General features: G+C 33.3%; 1 protein-coding gene and 1 long non-coding RNA gene across 2 annotated transcripts; one reads left to right on the top strand and one right to left on the bottom strand.

Moving 5' to 3' along the window:
* Positions 1 to 2,442: 2,442 nt before the first annotated feature.
* Positions 2,443 to 14,278, top strand: LOC149420680 (uncharacterized). Its single transcript, XM_089636266.1, has 3 exons — positions 2,443 to 2,805; positions 3,502 to 3,681; positions 13,546 to 14,278. The coding sequence occupies exons 1-3, from the start codon at positions 2,671 to 2,673 to the stop codon at positions 14,104 to 14,106; spliced, it is 876 nt and encodes a 291-aa protein (XP_089492392.1). The 5' UTR covers positions 2,443 to 2,670; the 3' UTR covers positions 14,107 to 14,278.
* Positions 14,279 to 15,979: 1,701 nt separating this feature from the next.
* Positions 15,980 to 19,185, bottom strand: LOC149420679 (uncharacterized). The gene is made up of 3 exons (XR_016302711.1): positions 19,018 to 19,185; positions 16,388 to 16,585; positions 15,980 to 15,995 (listed from the first exon to the last, which is right to left on the bottom strand). It is a non-coding gene; the product is annotated as an uncharacterized LOC149420679 (long non-coding RNA).
* Positions 19,186 to 22,302: the final 3,117 nt, after the last annotated feature.

The following is a 22,302-nucleotide window of genomic DNA, read 5'->3' as shown; positions in this document are numbered from 1 at the left end:
TATTGCAGTTGGATATACCTCCGCCGCCGAACATGTGAACGTGGATGATGTTTGCATGACACACATAAGAGCGGAGGGTTTGGAGGAACCACATTTCATATTTTTATTTGATAATACCTAATCAGTTTACATAGCAGTGGGGCCCCATTTTTTAATTTGCCCCAGGGCCCTTGGTTACCTAGCTACGCCACTGATTGTACCGCTCCCTTTTTCTTACTGTCTGTTACACAAAGTATGTCCAAACATTTGCTAACCATTGTATCACACAATTCATTCATCTTTCTTTCCATACCTCCTCTAATATTCTACGTACCAATTCGACATTGTTCGAGTTCCTTCCTCCTCTTTGCGCCACCGAAGGATTGGCATGTGATGGATAGCGAGCCTCATCGACACCTGTGTCGGCCATTCCCTTCTACAAACTGCTTATCTAGTATAACGTACTGATACTTAGGTATAAAGCACTAACATACAAATTAATACAATATTTAACTCAATCCTAACGCTATCAAAACTGTTCCAGATGTCCAAATGAAAAAAACTTAACTCTAAAACAAAAAGTATCGTATCACTATAACAACAATAAACGTTTCACCGCATTATTGTTTGTAATTAGTCTATATCGGCAGAAGACAAAAGGCGCGGTTTCAGTTCGATTTCATCCTTCCTAGGGCGTAGGGTCACGGGGGCGGTGCAGCGTGGGTGTAGAAATTGCCAGATGATTATCTTGTACGGGTCATCTTGTAAGGCGATGGTTTTGGGCGATTCAGTGACCGAAACACTGACAGGTCCAGAGATGTGCAAAATGGGTACCCAAAACCATTTGAAATGGAAATGGGTCAAAACTTTTCCATTTGAAAATGCAAAATGCAAAATGGTTTTTAGAAAAGCATTTCAAATGCAAAATGCAAAATACCTATTTTCAAAATGCAAAATGGTTTCTCAGGTCAAACAATTAAAATAATTATAGAATTTTTAAACAATTTTGTCATTTAACAATGGACATCAATGTAGAACATATTACATGATGGTAAATCCAAAAACACCACGACTACAGATTATGAAACCACAAAAAATTTGCGCGGGACTAATGTTGCCAACGTAAAAACATAAAAACTGCTATCTAAAATTTAATACTACAGCGTCATGGCCATGTTCAGTATTTGAATCAGTATTTTTTGTAATGGTATCACTCAATCTTATCTTAATATTTGAATTATTTTTTTTAATATTTGTACTTTTTTAAATCTCTTATAATCTTTGTACTATTTTTTAATATTTAGTAAAATTATTAACCTCAACACAGGCTTGTCCTAGTGAGGTTAAAAATTCTAACTTAAAAAAAGATACAATGTAAAGAAACGATAAATAAATAAATTGCCAGGGCTCCTACCAGGGAGCAACTTGACAAATGTAAATTATCTCTCATAGCGAGGTTGAGGACCGACTGATATTTGGGGCTGATTAGTGGAGAAAGTAGGAAGAATGTTGCAAAAAGCATTTAAAATGGAAAATGCATTGAGAAAAGCATTTAAAATGCAAAATGGTTTTTAGAAAAGCATTTAAAATGCAAAATGGAAAATACCCATTTTGCATTTTGCATTTCCATTTGAAATGGATTTATTTGAAATAAAGCACATCTCTGGACAGGTCATATCAGGTCAGACGTCTATAACGGCGCCTGTGAAGGTGACGGCGAGCATGATGGCGGCAGCGGGGGTTGAAGTATCGATATGCGACGGCCGATGAGGCTCCACATCTGGTAAAAATTACTAAATGCCAAACTCGGGCTCACTGACACTGCATATGTTTTACGGTAGGTACCGGGGGTTGACGTATCGGTGCGGGGTAGGCGAGAGGCACATAAAACATATCTTTCAAAACAAAAGAGTGCCTACAATTTATTGTTGAGTGGAGGAGACAATGGAAACTATTTCAAATCACCTTCCCTTACCAAATACTGTTAAAAAAACGGGTCGCTTGAAATCGACATAAATCGAATGCTGTAAGATGTTTATGCCCTGCTTTATCTTTCTGGAGACTTTTATCTTTGCTTGGTAAAAAACAATAGGCAACATGCGAGTCAGATAGCACCATGAACCTAAAAAGCCCTGGACGGAGCTATTCGAGAACATTTTGACGCCACGGGGTGTGGGGGAAAATGTATAAAAAAAATGAAAACCCGCTGAAATTTATAATGGAATATCACATTCTCTGTGTTATCAAATACTCCAAAAAATATAATACAAAAATAGTTCATTACCACTTTGCATATAAATCATTTCAAAATTTACCTTCATCCTAGATTTGTCTTCAATGCCGCTCATACAAAAGTGCACTAATGCTCTGTCCAGAAAAAAAAAGTTTCTCTCTTCTCTGAATTGTCTCTATGCTTGTCATATTTTGTCTATGATCATAAATGACATTTCAACACAACATAAACTTAGTTCATTTGTCATTTCTTAATTCGTTTGACGTTTTCGTATAAGACGACTGTACTTTTATCAAAATATTGTTGTTTTAAAAAATAATAACGTTCAAATAAGACTGTAACGTTTTCGCGCTTTAGCCTGTAGTTATCTTCGACACAGGTTTTCCGTCTTGATAATAAACTAAGTAATTGTTATTTAACCTCAAAATTCTAAGTTTTGGCATTCAGACAACAACAAAATGTACAGCATTTTGGAAGAACTCGATAAAAAGACGAAGGGAAAGCCTCGACCAGATCCTGATGAGAAGCCAAGGGTGGTTAAAGGGCCCGCAGACCTGCAGAGACTACGCCTTGAGAAGTTAATGAAAAATCCTGTGAGCATTGGTTATTTACAATAATATCTACATCCCCTTTTCTCCAATCCTTGTGTGCCTGCTTTTTAATTTAAGAAAATTATCGACACGGTAAATCTTTTAGAATCGCTGACCACGCTTAATACGTATATTTAAAAAAAAATAATACTTAGTTTCAGCATAATAATTACTATGAAAGTCTATTTACATTCGGTGGAATGGAAAATACCGCATTAAAGTTCCAATTTTTGTGAATCAAAACTTCATGCGATTTGACACTTTAGCAAAGTTTATTTTCGGTTGCCGAATTCCGCATCACGCAGGCAATTTTTTTTAAATAACATTTTATTTCAACTTGATTACTACTGGAAACAACTATTTAAGTGAGGGGAAATGTAAAACATGCACAATATAAGTTTTTAGGTTGTTGGTTTGGGTTATTTTAATAATTTTTGCATATTTCCTAACCTTCATTACCTTTGATTGAGAAAAAACAGAACTTTAGTGCGTCTGTTACTATCTCCCCCAACATAAATAGTTATTTCTTGTAGTAATTAAGTTGAAACCATGTGCTATATTTTTATTTTGTTTGTATTAAGCGTGAGGCGGAATTCGGCAACTTTACCTTTCTTCTTGTATTTTTAATATTTCTGAATTTGAGAGTGAGTGTTGTGAGTGGGCCAGCCCTTCTAAAAGTTAATATATTTTTATTTCCAGGAAAAACCAGTGATAATCCCCGAGCGCCCCAAGGGCAAGAACATGCCTTCAGCTCCTGACTTTGTGCGAAATGTTATGGGATCAAGTGCTGGCGCTGGTTCCGGAGAGTTCCATGTTTACAGACATCTGCGGAGGAAAGAGTACTCAAGACAAAAATTTATCCAGGAAAAGGGCGAAAAAGTAACTAAATATATATATTTTTTTTTTTATTAAGGTGTACTTACGCTCAATATTGTATGTCAAAGTTGGAAATTCATCAAAACTTTGGATTCAAAAAAAATTTGGATCAAAAGCCTTTACCGGTGCACTCATCCAAATTCGCAGTTATTGATGCAACCTTATTATTGTATGTATTTTCATATAATTGTAGGTATATTATTAGGACTATAAAAGAACTTGGTAAATGATGTATTGATATTGATGCTACCTAACTATTGAGTGTTCGTATTTTTATATAATTGTAGGTACGTTATAGTACTATAAATAAACTTGGTAGATAGCTGCCTCAACACAGGCTAAGCCTAGTGAGGCGGGCTATGATAAACCTTAACACATAACTACATTAACATTTCTATTATTTACATTTATTTTACCTACTGTTTATATATTACTTTCCGTTGATAAAATTATATACTCATCTAATTTATAAACCAATGTACACAAAACAGTCTTTCATGTATTTCTATAGTTATAGTTTGAAAATTTTTCACAATAAAGATATTATATTATTATTATTACTTCTGCTCATCCATCATGATGGACAGACGTTTTGTACATAATATGAGTCGTCGGCTTGCAAAACCAGCTCTGGAATTTTTCGCAAATCTGAAGATGTTAGGAAAAACTTTTCGGAACACTTTCGATATATAAAAAAAATACCTGTTATTTACAGACTTGGTGGTACTCAATAATAGAATGCGTGTTCGGAAATAATGTTTATTAACAATTTAGTACGGATTGACTACTTCTATCTTCTGAGCTGTCGGTTGGGAAAAGAGAGCGAGCAGATGCATCCATCATCTTTTACACCTCGATCTGTCATCTCGCTCTTACACATTCAAAAAGCAGGCGTACCACCTAAAACCTTTCTTACAATACCCTTTATGCTAAATATTAACATAATTATGCATTATTCTTTTGATATTTAGCGAAAAATATGAATAATATTTATTTTCAACTAACTGACGTGCACCCAGCGTTGCTCCAGGATGGAAAGATTTGGAGTAAAGTTTTGAAGTTGTGAATTCGACGATAATCACTACTTTCTATAAATATACATAATATGCACTTATAATGTATATAAACCTTCAGGAAGAAATTCTCTAAATGATAGTGAAACCCTATCAAAATACGTTGCGTAGTTTAGAAGAACTAAGCGCACAAACAGACAGACGCAGATAGCGACTTTGTTTTATACGTTTTTTTTTTTTATATAATATATTCAATAATATTGTTATATGGTTTATAAAAACAGTTTATTTTTAAACAAGTTCTGCTGTGTAATTATTATTACGCGTGACAGCTTTTTCGCCCTCTGAAGGCATTATCAAACTGTGGGTAGCCCACTTACAGACGACACATCTATATTATTTGTAGATAGGTATTTTAATTTCAAATCCTGATTTCTTAATTGATTTCTGAGTAAAATGTTAGAAATTATTAATGGTTATTACCCCAGTAAAGTTTCCCCAATTACTGTAATGTTTAAATTTGACTGAATGTCTTTATGTTAGTTATTCCCAAACGATGACTCATAGGGTTATTTTAATAGCATAATTAAGTACTATTTTCTCCATAAATAGTTAAGTAATAACATAGATCACTGTAGAAATGTATTATAAGTTTGTACAGCGCCCTTGAGGTGATTTTGCACAAAAACAGCGCTATACAAGTCATCCAATTATTATTATAAGCCTCAGAGATCTCATTTCTACAGCGTTGAGTCTACTTTCATCCTTCCTCTGTCAGTTCCATGCCTCACTGCCATACATCATTTAACATTTATTTTCTTTATGACTACAAAGTTTAACCTCAAATAAGATTAAACAATAAAACTATTTAAACTGTAGTTATCTTACGATTATTCATATCTATTACAGCGCCCTTGAGGTGATTTTGCATAAAAACGGCGCTATACAAGTCATCGTATATATTTATTATATATATATTTTTTTTTAAACTTCCGATTTTGTTGTCCGGGTTAAATCTTCCCCAAAGGAAAAACTTAACCCTTCCACTCACTTTTCCACAAATGATCATCTAGTCAATCAACATTATGTAAGTGCATTATATAAGCAAAATAAATACAAAACAATACAAGAACAACACGTCAACTCACCAGAGATCAAATGGGAAAATAATTCACCGACTCCAGATATTTTCATATCAGAGGGTTCGGCTCGGTAGAACTTCTAACAGGGCCTATAAATCCTACTGATCCCTCAACATAAATATTTAAAAAATCTTTTGTTATCCTACATGTATTCAAAATGACCGACTTTTGCATCTTTATATATAATTTTTTTGATAGATCTAATACGCCTAAATTTTTAATTAGAGAGCTAGGTATAATGCCAGTAGCCGAAATAACGAATGGTAATATTTTTATAGTCTGAGAATGCCAAATTCTTTTTATTTCATTTCCTAAATCTGTGTATTTTCTTATTTTTTCACTAACAGATTTTTGAATATTATTTTTTTTTAAACTTCCGATTTAGTTGTCCGGGTTAAGTCTTCCCCAAAGGAAAAACTTAACCCTTCCACTCACTTTTCCACAAATGATCAGCTAGTCAATCAACACTATGTAAGTGCATTATATAAGTAAAATAAATACAAAACAATACAAGAACAACAACACGTCAAATCACCAGATATCAAATGGGAAAAAAAAATTCACCGTCTCCAGATATTTTCATATCAGAGGGTTCGGCTCGGTAGAACTTCTAACAGGGCCTATAAATCCTACTGATCCCTCAACATAAATATTTAAAAAATCTTTTGTTATCCTACATGTATTCAAAATGACCGACTTTTGCATCTTTATATATAAATTTTTTGATAGATCTAATACGCCTAAATTTTTAATTAGAGAGCTAGGTATAATGCCAGTAGCCGAAATAACGAATGGTAATATTTTTATAGTCTGAGAATGCCAAATTCTTTTTATTTCATTTCCTAAATCTGTGTATTTTCTTATTTTTTCACTAACAGATTTTTGAATATTACAGGAATTTGGAATAGCAACATCAATGATATAAGTTATTTTTTTAATTTTGTCATGTAAAACTATATCGGGTCTATTATGACTAATCGCTCGGTCTGTTAGTATAGTTTTATCATAATATATTTTATAAAATTCGTTTTCTAAAAATGAATTTGGTTCGTATTCATAATATGGTACTACATTACGGCAGTCAATCAAGTTATGTTTAATTACCAAATTTTGGTGAATTATTTTTAAAACTTGATTGTGCCTAAATGTATACTCGGACGGTGCTAATATAGAACATCCCGATATAATATGTTCTATAGTTTCCGGAAAAGCCAAACATTTTCTACACAAATCATCAATTTGATTTGTATCTTTGATTATATGCTTTCTATAATTTTTATTATTATTTATTATTTTTTTTTTTTTTTTTTTTTTAAACTTCCGATTTAGTTGTCCGGGTTAAGTCTTCCCCAAAGGAAAAACTTAACCCTTCCACTCACTTTTCCACAAATGATCAGCTAGTCAATCAACACTATGTAAGTGCATTATATAAGTAAAATAAATACAAAACAATACAAGAACAACAACACGTCAAATCACCAGATATCAAATGGGAAAAAAAATTCACCGTCTCCAGATATTTTCATATCAGAGGGTTCGGCTCGGTAGAACTTCTAACAGGGCCTATAAATCCTACTGATCCCTCAACATAAATATTTAAAAAATCTTTTGTTATCCTACATGTATTCAAAATGACCGACTTTTGCATCTTTATATATAATTTTTTTGATAGATCTAATACGCCTAAATTTTTAATTAGAGAGCTAGGTATAATGCCAGTAGCCGAAATAACGAATGGTAATATTTTTATAGTCTGAGAATGCCAAATTCTTTTTATTTCATTTCCTAAATCTGTGTATTTTCTTATTTTTTCACTAACAGATTTTTGAATATTACAGGAATTTGGAATAGCGACATCAATGATATAAGTTATTTTTTTAATTTTGTCATGTAAAACTATATCGGGTCTATTATGACTAATCGCTCGGTCTGTTAGTATAGTTTTATCATAATATATTTTATAAAATTCGTTTTCTAAAAATGAATTTGGTTCGTATTCATAATATGGTACTACATTACGGCAGTCAATCAAGTTATGTTTAATTACCAAATTTTGGTGAATTATTTTTAAAACTTGATTGTGCCTAAATGTATACTCGGACGGTGCTAATATAGAACATCCCGATATAATATGTTCTATAGTTTCCGGAAAAGCCAAACATTTTCTACACAAATCATCAATTTGATTTGTATCTTTGATTATATGCTTTCTATAATTTTTAGTATTAATGACTCTATCCTGAATTGCAAGCATAAATCCTTCTATTTCTGCGCTCAACTCTCCAATACTCAACCATTTGTTTGACTTAATTTTGTCAACATACGTTTGGTTGAGATAATTGAAGTGTTTTGCGTGTAAAATTTTATTTGACCAGGAATCTAATAATTCCTGGTTGGGATTTATAAAAATGTTGGCATTCTCATCGTATAAATTTAAAGGTGTAATATTTCTATCTGCCTTGCAAATTATTTTGTGCATTTTTGAGCTATGAGCTTTCCTATGGAAAAAAGTTCTTAGCATTTCTACCTGATTATGTTTCAAAGAAGTTATTTTGACTATACCTCTACCTCCTAAATTTCTAGGTAAATTAACTCGTTCTATAGCTGAATTTGGATGATGGCAATTAAACTTTGTTAGCGTAGTTCTAATTAATCTTTCTAAGTTATCTAAATCTGTATTAGACCATTTAATTATGCCAAATGAGTACGTTAATAGAGGTATTGCCCAAGTATTTATTGCTTTTACTAAATTTTTAGCAGATAGATTGCATTTTAAAATTTTCCTGATCCTAGTTTGAAATTTAATCCTAATATCATTTTTAATACTACTATATTATTATTATTATTATTATTATTACTTGTTTTATACTATTTATAGATTTACTGCACTTTTTGTGAATGTATCGGAACCAGCAAAAACTTCAAGAGCGGGTTTTGCAAATCGAAGACTCTTATAATAAGTCAGGTTTTACAATGAGTTATTTTGAATCTTATGATTTATACTGGTCTTCCATTATAAGCATTTATTTGTGAATGGAAGAGAAGGAAAAGAACATCTTACATTTCTTTTGTAATTAAGGAAAAATGTAACTAGCTAATTTGGTTACATCATAATCATTATTATTTATTTATTACACGCCATAGTGAGCTTTTCTTTTAAAAAGAAAATACTAGCATTTTGTATCAGAGTAAACGCTTAAAAATTAATACAATAAAGAAGAATGTAAACATAGCAAAAATGAAATGAAATTATAAAATTAAAAGACACACATTTTTATGTATTTAGAAAGAAGTAAAAATATATTATAGAGGACAAATCAATTTGGGAGGCGGGTACAGGTACCACCGCCCCGGGAACCATTTATTGGATAACAATCACCTCTGCCATAGGTCACTCCAAGTGGTTCGCTACGTTTGGTGACTTAGCAGGGATGCCCGTGTTCATGGGGTAAAGTTTGTCCAGGTCTTGGTGACAGATGCGTCTGCCCACCTGCTGCGTGGCAGGCCGGATCGGGAGATACTGGTTGAGGGAGACCTCATGACCCCTCCAGCGGGACTCTCAGAACATCGTGTCTTGCACTGCAGTGGAAGGGATGGATTTATACGGTGACCGGGCAGTTCGCAACACCTACAAAAATGATATGAAGTCATGAAAAGTGATGAAACAAAAACTAGATTAAATAGGTTACATATGAAACTATTTAACCTAGTTTTTGTTTCATCACTTTTTAAAGGCGTTTTTAGTTGTCATTTTGATGAAATATCATGGAATTATTTGCGTTACAGTTAATGTATTTTCACAACACTGATGATAATATATTAATCTAATTTACTAAGAAATCCACTGTAGATTTGTTAGTAGCTCACCGCACTTGCCAAGATTCTATGGTATTTTAAACTTTAAAAATGCTCCTAGCATACTAAACTATAGGGAATAATGTATCTTAATATTCATTTTATTCTAACCTGTCATTTCGTCACCTGCAAATATGTTTATTTTATCTGTGTAAAAGCGCCTTGCAAAATTCAGTGTTAAATGTCATAACCCCGATTTTCAAAAGTCATAGTACTGTATTCATTTACAGAAAAGGACTTATTTTTATTGTGAAGAACCCTTATTTAACTAGATAATATTAAAACATAACAGGAAAAAAACATTTCTCCGAATAGGTATCCTGGAAAAACTACCAACACGGGTACAAACGTCGAAAACCCACAGTGAATTTATTGGCACACTAGAGGTTAATGTAGGATAGGATAGATATATAAACACATTCTCCAGGAAGACAGTAGAACTTTCAAAAACATCATTTTGCAAAAGTTATTATGAAAATAGTGTCAGCCGGCAAACGATGGGCGATTGTCATTTTACCCGTGGCACACTAAGGAGTACTAGAAGTATTTATTTATTTATATATACGCCTAAAAAGGCTTTTACATAGAAGTGATACATGATGCAGTGTACATAAGAGAATATCTGTATTATACAGGAGATACTGACAGTAAATAGATGTAATCCATTGTAAAGAAGGTAGGTACAAAATACACAATTGTAAAATTGTGATTACAAGTATAATGAGAAAATATTAAGAAATAATTTTTAAAAAAAACTAAATATGAAGCAATATTAGTAAAATGTAAGAGTAACATATAGTAAAAAAGGAATTACAACAAAACTACATATAAGACAAAACATTAAAACTAATTTACCAACGCTAATCTAATTTGTAGGATTCGACAATGTGTTGGTATCAAAGATATTAGAAGAGCGAGATATGCTATGTTGGCTGCCGGAATGTAGGCGGAGTACTACCTAATTAGGGTACTTTGAATACTATCGGGACGTGTACGCACAGATATGGCAACTTCCCAAGGGCGTCACAGTTGAAAAAAGTTTGGGAAGCCCTGCACTAGACATTAAATTAAATGTTCATTTTAGAGAATACAAAATAAATTAACCACTCTAATAAAAAACACGAAAGAAAATTATTATAAAAATAAACTTGATGATTCTGAAAATGACAGTAAGAAAGTTTGGAATATAATCAATGAAATCATGGAAAATAAACAAAAAACCAAAAGTAATACTATTAAGAGTGTAATACAAAACAATAACATAATTAACTGTATTGAAGAACCTAAAAAAGGAGCAAACGCTTTTAATGATTTCTTTGCAAATATCGGAAAGAGTCTAGCAGAAAAAATTACCATGAAAAAAAAAATAATATGTATATTGAAAATATTCCGAATATAGAAACTAAACTTGAACTCTTCGAACCAACCAATCCGTCTGAAATTGTACAAATTATATAAAAAATGCGAGGTGGTTCTGCTCCGGGATTTGACGGTCTCGCCGTAAAAACACTAAAAATCATTAAAAATTATGTTTCTACACCAATCTCTCATATTATAAACAATAGCTTTAAGACAGGAGTTTTCCCGAGCACGTATAAGAAAACCATAATCTCTCCAATATTTAAGTCCGGTAGCCCGGAGTACATTTCTAATTATAGACCCATTTCACTCTTATCTAATATATCGAAAAATTTTGAAAAAATTGCTAAAAAAAGACTAACTGCATTCTTAAAAAAAAAACTCGATTATAAATGAAAATCAATTCGGTTTCACAGAGGGAAAAAGTACCCAAGATGCCATTGCAAAAATTTCATCTAGTATTCAGAGTACACTGGACAAATCAAATAAATGTATAGGAATTTTTATTGACTTAAAGAAAGCTTTTGACAGCATTTCCCGTGAAAGACTTATATTAAAATTTAAAAAAAATGGCATTGACCACTTAGCCCTTAAATGAATAGAAAGCTACTTAACAGAGAGACCTCAAATTGTAAAATTAAACCAAACTTTTAGTACACCACTAACAAGTACATTTGGCATTCCTCAAGGCACGGTCCTCGAACCATTACTATTTCTAATGTATGTAAATGACATTTTCCAACAGAAAATCAAAGGTGAATTAATCTCTAATGCTGATTATACTGTTTTATTAATAAAAGGTCAAACATAGGAACTAGTTAACAAACTTGCAAATGAATGTATTAATATCTTAAAATCATGGTTTGATAATAACCTACTCACACTTAATGCTAAAAAAACAACATATGTATTATTTTCACTACAAAAAATACCTAAACACAAAGTAAATATCATAATCCATGATGAAAATTGTGACAATGTCAACTGTAAACTACTTAATCTTGTTTGTACTGTAATCAACTCTTCTTCTGAAATTAAATATCTTGGTGTGATCATCGATGAAAATCTGAAATGGAAAAGCCATATTAGGGAGTTAGTAAAGAGAATAAGGAAATGTATATATATATTTGTTAGGTTAAGAAATATTTTAAATGTGAAAATACTAAAAAATGTATATTATGCTCTTGTCCACTCCCTGCTTATTTACGGAATCATAGGTTGGGGAGGATCTTATAAAAACAACCTAAACTCAGTAAAAGTCTTGAATCTAAGTAAGAATCGTGGCTCCCTTATCAGGCACAAGAGCTCCTCTTTTCTGATAAGGTATACATGACCAATTATGAACCTTAATATTATATTTTGCAAAATATGTATGTATTAATGTAACCCATATGATGTATATTAAAATAATAAAAAATTTAAAAAAAAGTTAGTTTGTAAAATTTGACAATCGTATACATTTCGTATTCTTTTATATATATATATTTTTTTAAGTCGTCAGCGAATAGCAGAACTTTTACATCATTAAATTGGTCAACAATGTCATTGATGAATAATAAGAAAAATATTGGGCCGAGGTGGGACCCTTGAGGAACCCCATTTGTGGCCTTGAATATATAAGATTGTACAGAATTAATCTTTACACTAAGCACCCTATGGCTAAGATAACTAACAATCCAGCTCAATAATTTACCTTTTATGCCCAACAATCGAAGTTTATATATAAGTATGTGATGTCGAACCTTATCAAAAGCTTTACTAAAGTCAGTGTATATACTGTCCACTTGTTGTTTGAGACCCAGAGATTCAGATATGTAATTTTTATAAATCATTAAATTAATTAAGGTAGAGCGACCTGTGATGAAGCCATGTTGGTTAGGAACAATAATGTTGTTGATAGGTTTGACAATGATATCTAGGACTAATTTCGGTAAAGCAGACATTATACAAATTGGTCTATAGTTTGATATATCGCTTTTATCGCCTTTTTTATGAATAGGGGTTAAATAACTCTTTTTCCACTGAGCTGGTAAAGACCCAGAACATAAAGAAAAAACTTACCTAATTATTAAAGAGTTTATAAAGAGGATATATCAGACTACTAACACAGGTTTTGTAAAATATTGGAGGAATACCATCTGGTCCAGCAGATTTATTGCTATCTAATTCTTTTATGACTTTTTCTATGGATTCTTTTTGGATGAAACATTGGCTTAGATTTAATAACTCTTCCACTAAAATATCGGGAATCGTATTGACAGGAATATCTGTGTCGTAAACACTTTTAAATGAATCAGCAAAGAGATTAACTATACCTTCGATACTGTCGGCACATTTTTCTTTTGAGTACATGTTATTGGGAAATCCATAATCATTGTTTTGTTGACTTTTAGAAAAACTCCATAATTTTTTAACATAAGTAGAATAAAATATTCAAAAAAGGAAGTATGCAATGGTTTAGTGGAATATGTTTTCATTGATTGTTTGTTTTTTTTTAGGAAATCCTTGACGATACTTACCATCAGAAGCTGGAAGACAATAAGAAAAAACAGGCTAAGATAACAGCAAAGAAGAGGGCGAAACGATTGAAGAGGAAGCAGGCCAGTAAAAACAAAGGAAAAAAGCCTAAAACTGATAAGCCCGAAAGCGATGAAGAAGAAAGCAGCGAAAATGAAAGCAGTGATGAAAATACAGAAACTTATGAAGTTAAAGTCACACAGAATACCAATAAGGAAGAAGTAAAAATCAAAGAGAAACCCGTAAATGACGAAGTAAAAATTATAGAAGAATCAAAAAATGATGAAGTAAAAATCATAGAGTATCAAAAAAATGATGAAATAAAAATCGTTGAGAAGCTCAAAAATGATGAAGTAAAAATCATAGAGGAACCAAAAAGTGATGCAGTAGAAATAATAGAGAATAAAAAAAATGATGTAATAAAAGTCATGGAGGAACTCAAAAATGATGAAGTAAAAATCATAGAGGAACCAAAAAGTGATGAAGTTGAAATCATAGAGAAACCCCAAACTGATGAAGAGACGGATAAAAAAAGTAAGTGAAGTCGAAAAAAACAAAATGAAAAGTGATAACGATAATGATGGCAAAAAGTGAGTTTTCTACGATTTGTTCTAGTTTCTTGCAACTGTCTACTTGGGATATATGTATATTTATGTAGTACATACCCGCTGTTTATCAGCTTTTGTCTTATGTACTTTTGTATTGGAATAAAAAATTGATGACTATATTTTTATCAAAATGATGTGGGTTTATTTAATATATTTTACAGATCGAAGAAAGGGTAGACGCGAACTAAATGGGCTCTACAATATGTAAAATAATATATAAATAACTAACCAAACACGTCGTTTCTCCACAGGAGTAGGCAATGAGGCTGGAGCGCCCAACAACTCTGTATTGGCCCACACTTTTCGCTTCATTCACATTCATACATTGTCTCATACACATTCTTCTGTTATTTTGATTCTTGATATAATCTGACTCAAATATTTGATTCACTTGATGGTTCCATATCTTCCTCGGGCATCCCCGACTTCTTGTACCACTCACATTCGCGTTGTATAACACTCCTTTCTTCGTTATCATAGACAGTCTCATTTCCCCCTTCCTAATTCAAACTTATTTTACTCTCCGAAGATATCAATTAGTCTATGGTATAATCATATCTTACCAGTTTTTTTCTTCTTTCGTACGGTCGGGGGTCAGAGTGGGACTTCTAGGTCTGGGAGCCACTGTAGGGCCTCAGACGTCGCCCTGTGGACATCATCGGCCCCGCAGGGGAATGAATGAAGCGAGCATTCGTTAAACACTTGTTCACACAGCCGACTCTTAAAGGACCCACGTATGCATCACGTGGGCACAACGGCTGTGTTGATGGATGACCAGAGTTTACGAGGCAGTGAAAAGCCAGACTGTATCTCTACCTATCTTCTAGAGTGAGATCTATCCGGAGGAGCCTATTTCCTTCCATCCAGAGGGATTTTCGGAATTTCAGATGGCATTGTATTCCCTAAGCCCGGGAAGCAATTGATATAAACTGTATGTTTCAAGACCCTGCGCAGAAAATTAAGTTCACTATAATAAGGTAACGGTCTACACTGCAACTCAGTGTGGAGCTTTTCTGGGTCTTGGTTTATGTCGATTGCTTACCGACCCTTGGGAAGACGGGCTAAGTGAGGGAGTACTATACAAAATAACTTACTAAGGAAAAAGAAACATACAAGGTGTTCGGGGGTTAAAGTTCATTAATTTCGCGAGGTGATTATAAATTATAGTACAAGTAAAAAAGAAAAATAACTTTTTACATTTTAATGAAGTTTTCTGGTAAAAAAGTTTTAAAAAAATAATGGAAAAATAAATATTCCTCCAAGGAAAAATATTTTTGTATGATAAAAAAACAATGGAATTTCGAAAAAGTTATTTAAATTTTTACTTCTACCTTCATGCAAAGTCACCTTTCGAAGTGCACTTTACCCCGGACCTCTGGTATGTAATTTATTTTATCAATTACTTGATCAATTCCAATTTTCAAACATTTTAATGATAATTTATTTTCTAATCTGGAATAATACACATTTTTTGCGATCCACACTTTGAGATAATCAATAAATAATAATAATAATAGATTTCAAAACAAGTCTACAATATATCAGAAACATAATAAGAATAAAAATGCGGAGGCAGAGCTAGTTGATTGCTTTGGTGCCAGACGTTTGCTACGTGGACATTTGGTTGAACATTCCCCGGTCTTCTGTTATCGGAGCTTCGACTCTTCACTTCTCGGGAGAATTCTGAATATGTTTCAGACTTTTTCTCCATTTTTGGTTCATCGGTGGATTTATTATGATCGTTCAACAGAATGGTTGGTCCCTCACAGTATTCCTTATCGTATTCTTCACTGGAGTTTATGCTTAGGACTGATTTGCTGAAACTGTAATAAAAAATATTATCATCTTTGGTGCTATACACTCGGAAATACTCAAACTCTCTTTACTAAAGTGTGAGAGAACACAAGGAAAAACAATCAACGGTGAGTATTATGCAAATTTATTGCAGCATTTAAGTGATGAAATGATGAAGAAAAAAACGGCACATTTAGCAGAAAAGAAAGAGTTGTTTAACCAAGACAATGCACAAGTTCACACATCCATTATTGCAATGACCAATTTCAATAATTTAATGTTGGAATTGCTTCCTCACGTATCAGTTTTTATGTTTTATTGAACATCGCTGGGAAAAGTTCGTGTTTTCTTTGTTAGGTCGAGTACTTCTGGGACAACCCTCATATTTTCAATTGCCAATGTAAAATGGAAAGAATTTTACCCATTCATTAAATAATGTATTGACTGCTGGTCATCTTCAATTGTATATTCTCCGTTGGCTCTGCAGATTGCGCACGTAGCTGAAGAGGGGTACCTGCCCCTGTAGTCCTCATCTGACGTGTACCCTATCACAGCCTTCTGGCGGCAAAATGGGTTCGCGCATGATAGGATCATCGGCTGGTCAAACATGATGTTGTTACTAGAGGGGAAAGCAAATTTAAAAAAAATTATTACTGGTAAGATGGTGTATCAGGATTAATATACCGTATTTCACTAAATTGTTTCCATAATATTCTGAATTAAGAGGGTGTTGACCAACTGATTAACATATTCATTAATATTTTATAATTATTATCTGATTCATTGTTCTATGGGTTCATTGTTAATTTATTGTGTTTTCAGTATGCCAAGTGTCTTGGAAGATACAATACCGTTGCGAGAATAACCAGATGTTTCTGTATTATTCAAGCTGTTTGTGTAAGTGTGATAATATATACTGAAAGTAGCATGCTCCACGAAGATGAGTTAATTAAATAATGTCGCGCACATTCCGGCATATTGTCTTCCCGAGGCAGTCACAGTTTCCTGCTTGACCGAATATGTATTATCCCAGCAGCCAGCAGCTGTCCTAGCGCACAGTGGCTGAATTGGTGATTTAATGGGAAAAAATACACTTGAAATATTACTAACACATTTACTTGGTACATATATTATTAACACATTTCAGTCGGGAAAGGTAGTTCTACCCGTTCCGTTGATTGATGCTGAACGCCGGGAAGGGTAGTTCTACCTTTTACGCCGGCCTCATTTCAATGGCAGAAAAGACGGAATTATTCAACATTTTTAGATGAATATTATATACCAATCTCTTTGTAAAGGTCCCAACTATATGTACATAATTTTCGAATCGTAATGCAAGTCTTCTTTTTATATTTATCTTCGTGCCTTTCGTTTACATCGGTATTTCAACATAAGGATAGTATATTATTTGTTATTGTAATAATTCAAATCCTGGAATGAGGGTTTTTATGACCGTGAAACCCTATTCGAATCTCTATCTCTGTTCCGCCCCACTCAACTCCTATGTGCAAGCGAGCGAGAGTTGTCGGGCATATTTAAAGAAAGCAGGTATGGGCAAATGCCGATAGGCGGACTGTAATAAACGTATTAAAAGGTTAATTGAGTTGCGTTTCAAATAATATTTGATTTTCGTTTAGTACGTTTATTGCTTGGTTATGCTGAGTTACTAGGTAGAAATATTTATTAAAAATATTTTAATTATTTTCGAAGATACAAAGACAGATCGCGGGAAATTTATTTTCGCCCGGAGACAGCGTAGAGCCAGCGCAAAAAATGCCCGGCCGAAATGTCATAATTAGATGTGCCATTGTGTACTAATATCTCGTCAAAACGTGTTCCACTATTATGACGCGATAAGCGGTGTGCATTGACAGGATTCAGTAGTTTACCGTCGTTCAGCATTAAACATTGGGTTAGTTGGAGGTCAATTGGAGGTAAAAAACATGGAACCTATTTTTTCATTTCAGTCTCATCTAAGCATAATAAAATCAATGGTGGGACCATCATGGCATCTGAGTTGTGAGACTGAAGGGAGGGAGATGGGAAAGAGGATGATTGGGAAGTACCTGGATATTAAGATCTGCTAAATGAAACCCGACTAAAGCCATTTCAAGTAATGTTTTGTTTCTGAATGGTGGTCTTTGACCAGGGCGATGCAAAAATTAGGATGCCGTATTCCCCTGTCTCTAAGTAGTTGGGACTTTTGAACAGTATCACACAGGTGCAGTGGCAAAATAAATGGCACACCTCCATCCTGATACTCCACCAAGAGTATCTGATAATGATGATGATGATATTTTATATATTTACGACAAGTAAATATTTGCAAGATACGACAATGTGTCTGAAACATTGGTTAGTTGACCTGTTGTTGACCTGTTGATGACCTGTTGCATTCAAGGCTGAAAGGTCTAAAACAATCAGCAAGATTACCTCACTGTGATTAAAACCGATAATACATAGTAATTTAAATAAAAAAAATGGCATCATTTATAACATGTGCAAATATTTCAACAACAAAATTCAAAAGTTTTATCAATTTATTAAAATATATTTAAAATTTTGTGTGTTTCAACTGTCGTTTAAATTCGATTTAGAACCGTTTCCACAGGAAAGATGTTTAGGATGGTTGTTACACAGAATTTTAACAATTCATTAAATTCAAATTCCGTTATTATTTCATCATGGGTTGTTTCACAGTACTTGGATTTTAACAGAACTTGAATAGGACTTTCACAGAACTTGAATATCAAATTTCAACATTAATTTTCAGGTTCTGTGAAAGTCGTATTCAAGTTCTGTTATTATATCATTATGGAACAGTTGCTTCGCATTACTGAGATAATAACAGAATTTGTATAGAAATTTCCCAGAACTTGAAAATTAACTTTGAAATTCGAAGAATTGTTCAAATTTCAAATTAGTGTAAGTGAGGAAAATGACTATATTGTACCTTATGTAATAAATGTACAGATTTTTTTATGTATATTATCATGCCTAGGTGAAAACAGTTCTACAAAAATATCTGTGTAAAAAAAAAAACAATCTTACTCCATTTCGGAAAGGCCATCGCCAATACCAGGCGGGATGATGAAGTTTGACTTGGGAGAAGGGATGTAAGTGAAACTGTTGCTGGCTGTGGTACTCGAAGGAAGCATAGTGTCCCTGCCCTGAGCAGCGTCACATCTCAGATGCTTACGGCAGTAATTCCAACTGAAAAAAAAACTGTACAAACCGTTATAGCGGAAGAGAAAACAATATATATATATTTTTTGCAGACTTGAATTATAATTCAAAATCATGTGTGGTAAAATTTATGTATTTTGAAGATCAGTCATTAATTGTAGCAGGACGTGAAGCGAATAGAGATTGATGGCCAACTTTGGCCAGTGAAGAGCATGTATGAAGGAGGCTAAATGTTTTACTGGGTACCATTGCATTGATGAAGATGGCAAGATTAAAAATTGTGTAAATCTCTAGTTTCCTGCCGCAGTGCAAAAAATTTTTTTTTAGTTTGATGAAATCTTCCTAAATTGGCTATAGCACTATAATAAAAAATATTTATCCCTGGCCTCTGTAGTCGAGGGGTAAGACTCACGACTAGCAAGCTGTAGGTCGCGGGTTAAAATCCCAGCGTGCAAAAGTAATTTTTATTTGATTAATTTGTGTTATTTTACAAATTACTCATTTAAAATAATGTATAGTACATAACATAATATATAATATAGGGTTTTCCAATAAGAGGTGTTATTTTGAATAGCCCGCTATTTCGGTAGATGTTACTTTTGAAGCTGTCATTTTTTGACATTTGACAAGTAGAAACTACGCCATTAATAAAAATGGAACTATACACGCTTCAACAACGCATTGAAATTATTAAAATTCACTTGAGTGAATCAAATGCAAATCATCTTGAGTGATGAGGCCCATTTCCACCTCGGTGGCTTCGTCAACAAGCAAAATTGTCGCATCTGAGGCTCGGAAAACCCAAGAGTTATTGTTGAAAAGCCTCTCTATCCTCAACGTGTGACTGTTTGGTGCGGTTTATGGTCCGGCGGAGTCATTGGACCTTACTTTTTCGAAAATGAGGCTGAAGCAACAGTTACGGTGAATGGATTGCGCTATCGAGAGATGAGTAATGATTTTTGATGGCCGGAATTGGATGGTATTGATCTGGACAACGTTCACTTTCAACAAGACGGCGCTACGTGCCACACAAGCAACGAAACCATTGATCTTTTATGATTGAATATCAAAATAACAAATCTTATTGGAAAACCCTGTATATTTGCAGCACATTCCAGACTGAGAGTATCTTCCATTCTGGAACATGTATCTCAGTATAGCCCTGGTGTAAGACTACCATTCAGAATTGAAGCTTTGCGTTTCACCTAAAAAAAATCCATAGGTTTGTTGGTATACAATCATTTAGAGTTTCACATATGTCAGGCAGTTTCAGTGTTAATAAACAGACAGCCAATACAATTATTGAGCCTAAAATAATAATAAATACTTCTAAATATCGTTAGGCTCAAAAATGAGTTATAATGTAGAAACACATTTTTCCTGCCAAAAATTGCGAAAAGCTCGCAGCAGTTTTTAAAACATTTTAACAAAAATTCTGTTTAGTTTTCAGCGCCACAACGAAGATGTTTTAGAGAAAGCAGTCTCATGGCTGGTAGTGAAACAGCTAGCCAAGTCTTCCGTGATTGCACAAGCAACATTTTCCGCTTATAATGATGATAGTCAGTAGTAAGAATTCAAATTTTGTGAAGTTATTCATAACGTGTCCTTACAATTATGTCCTCTGCTTGCAAACTGTATCTAAATCTTTAAATACTACAAAACAAAGTCGCTATCTGCATCTGTCTGCTTGTGCACTTGTGCGGGTTTTCACTGTCATTTAAAGAATTGCTTCCGGAAGGTGTATATACATACATAATAGTCGAGCAACCCCGGGTACACGTCAGCTAGTTTCTCTAGTAAACAGTGTTAATCTCAAGTGACCTGCCAGGTACATATATATTCCTGTACATTATATGCCCGCACGGAATATAAATAAATAATAATATATGTACATTCTAACGCAGCATCATGTTCATTGGTCAAATGCATTGTACATATAGTACTGAAATATGATATGTTGATACTGGTTTGTCTAGGCCATAGTTAGTGATAAGATAGCATTGTAGAAATATATTATATACTTGTAAGATGATGTGGTTTTCACAAAAGTGGCGCTATACAACTCATCCAAATATTACTAATAATATTTATGGGAATGTGTTGTCAAATGTAAATGTGCTAACTTCTATTTTTAACCATATTGCAACAGAGGAGTCACCTCTGTTTTGAATAGTTTCATAATAATTACTCACCATTTGTATCCAAGCAGTACAAAAGTAGCTGTTGCAAACATCACATACCCCGTCCACATCAATATGAGTCCAGTCTCCATCGAGGATTTTTGTTTTCAAGGCATAAGACCAAAATGTTTTTGTAATTTTGTTAGTAAAAACTGTTTCACAGAAGAAATAAAACTCGACTTTAAAATAATGACATCTGATGGAACAATCTGTCAAAAATGTTATTGTTGCATTTAAAATAACGAATTTGGTTAACTACTTTTATGTTTATTTAATTTGATAAGCTAAATGTGATAATGTTAAAATATCAACATTGGTGTAAATTAATTATCAGGTACCTAATTATATAATAGCAATTTTTCGATTAATTTATTGAAATACACGGTGTCCCGGTGAGGTGCACAAACTTCGAAAGGTAATTCTACACAAGTACAAGTAAAAAGATAAATAACTTTTTTCGAAATATCAACGTTTTAAGGTAGTTTTCAAATACAAAAGTTCAATTGTTTGTATGGAGAAAATAATATTTTTCTTTCAAAAATAATATTTTTCTTTCAAAAAAAATATTTTTATGGAAAAAAAATGGAATTTCAAAAAAAGTTAATTTTCTTTTTTACTACCATCATGTAGACTCACCTCCCAAAGTTTGTGCACTTTACCCCCAGACACCCTGTATTGTTTTTTATTGCAAATATTATGTAGGTGTGTGTTGGTAGATGATATCCATTATCGAAATGTTGCTTGAAATGGCTTTAGCAGTGTTTGGTGACCAGATCTGAATATCCAGGTACTTCCCCACCTCCATCTTCTCCATCTCCTCCCCCTGTACATGGAAGGCATTTCTAGTGTATATTACACATTCAGTGCTCACAACATACCTCAATAATTGTGGATTTCATAGTCACATTAGCTCCGGTTAGTAGAGAGCAGTTGGGACTCTTGTCGATTACAATATTTGTCTACAATTTCT

This window comes from Hesperophylax consimilis, chromosome 10, assembly GCF_061612785.1.
Source record: "Hesperophylax consimilis isolate HC1 chromosome 10, BYU_Hcon_1.0, whole genome shotgun sequence".
In the NCBI taxonomy this organism is placed as follows: Eukaryota; Metazoa; Arthropoda; class Insecta; order Trichoptera; family Limnephilidae; genus Hesperophylax; species Hesperophylax consimilis.
The sequence above is the reverse complement of the archived record's forward strand: the minus strand, read 5'-3'. Positions and strand labels throughout refer to the sequence as shown.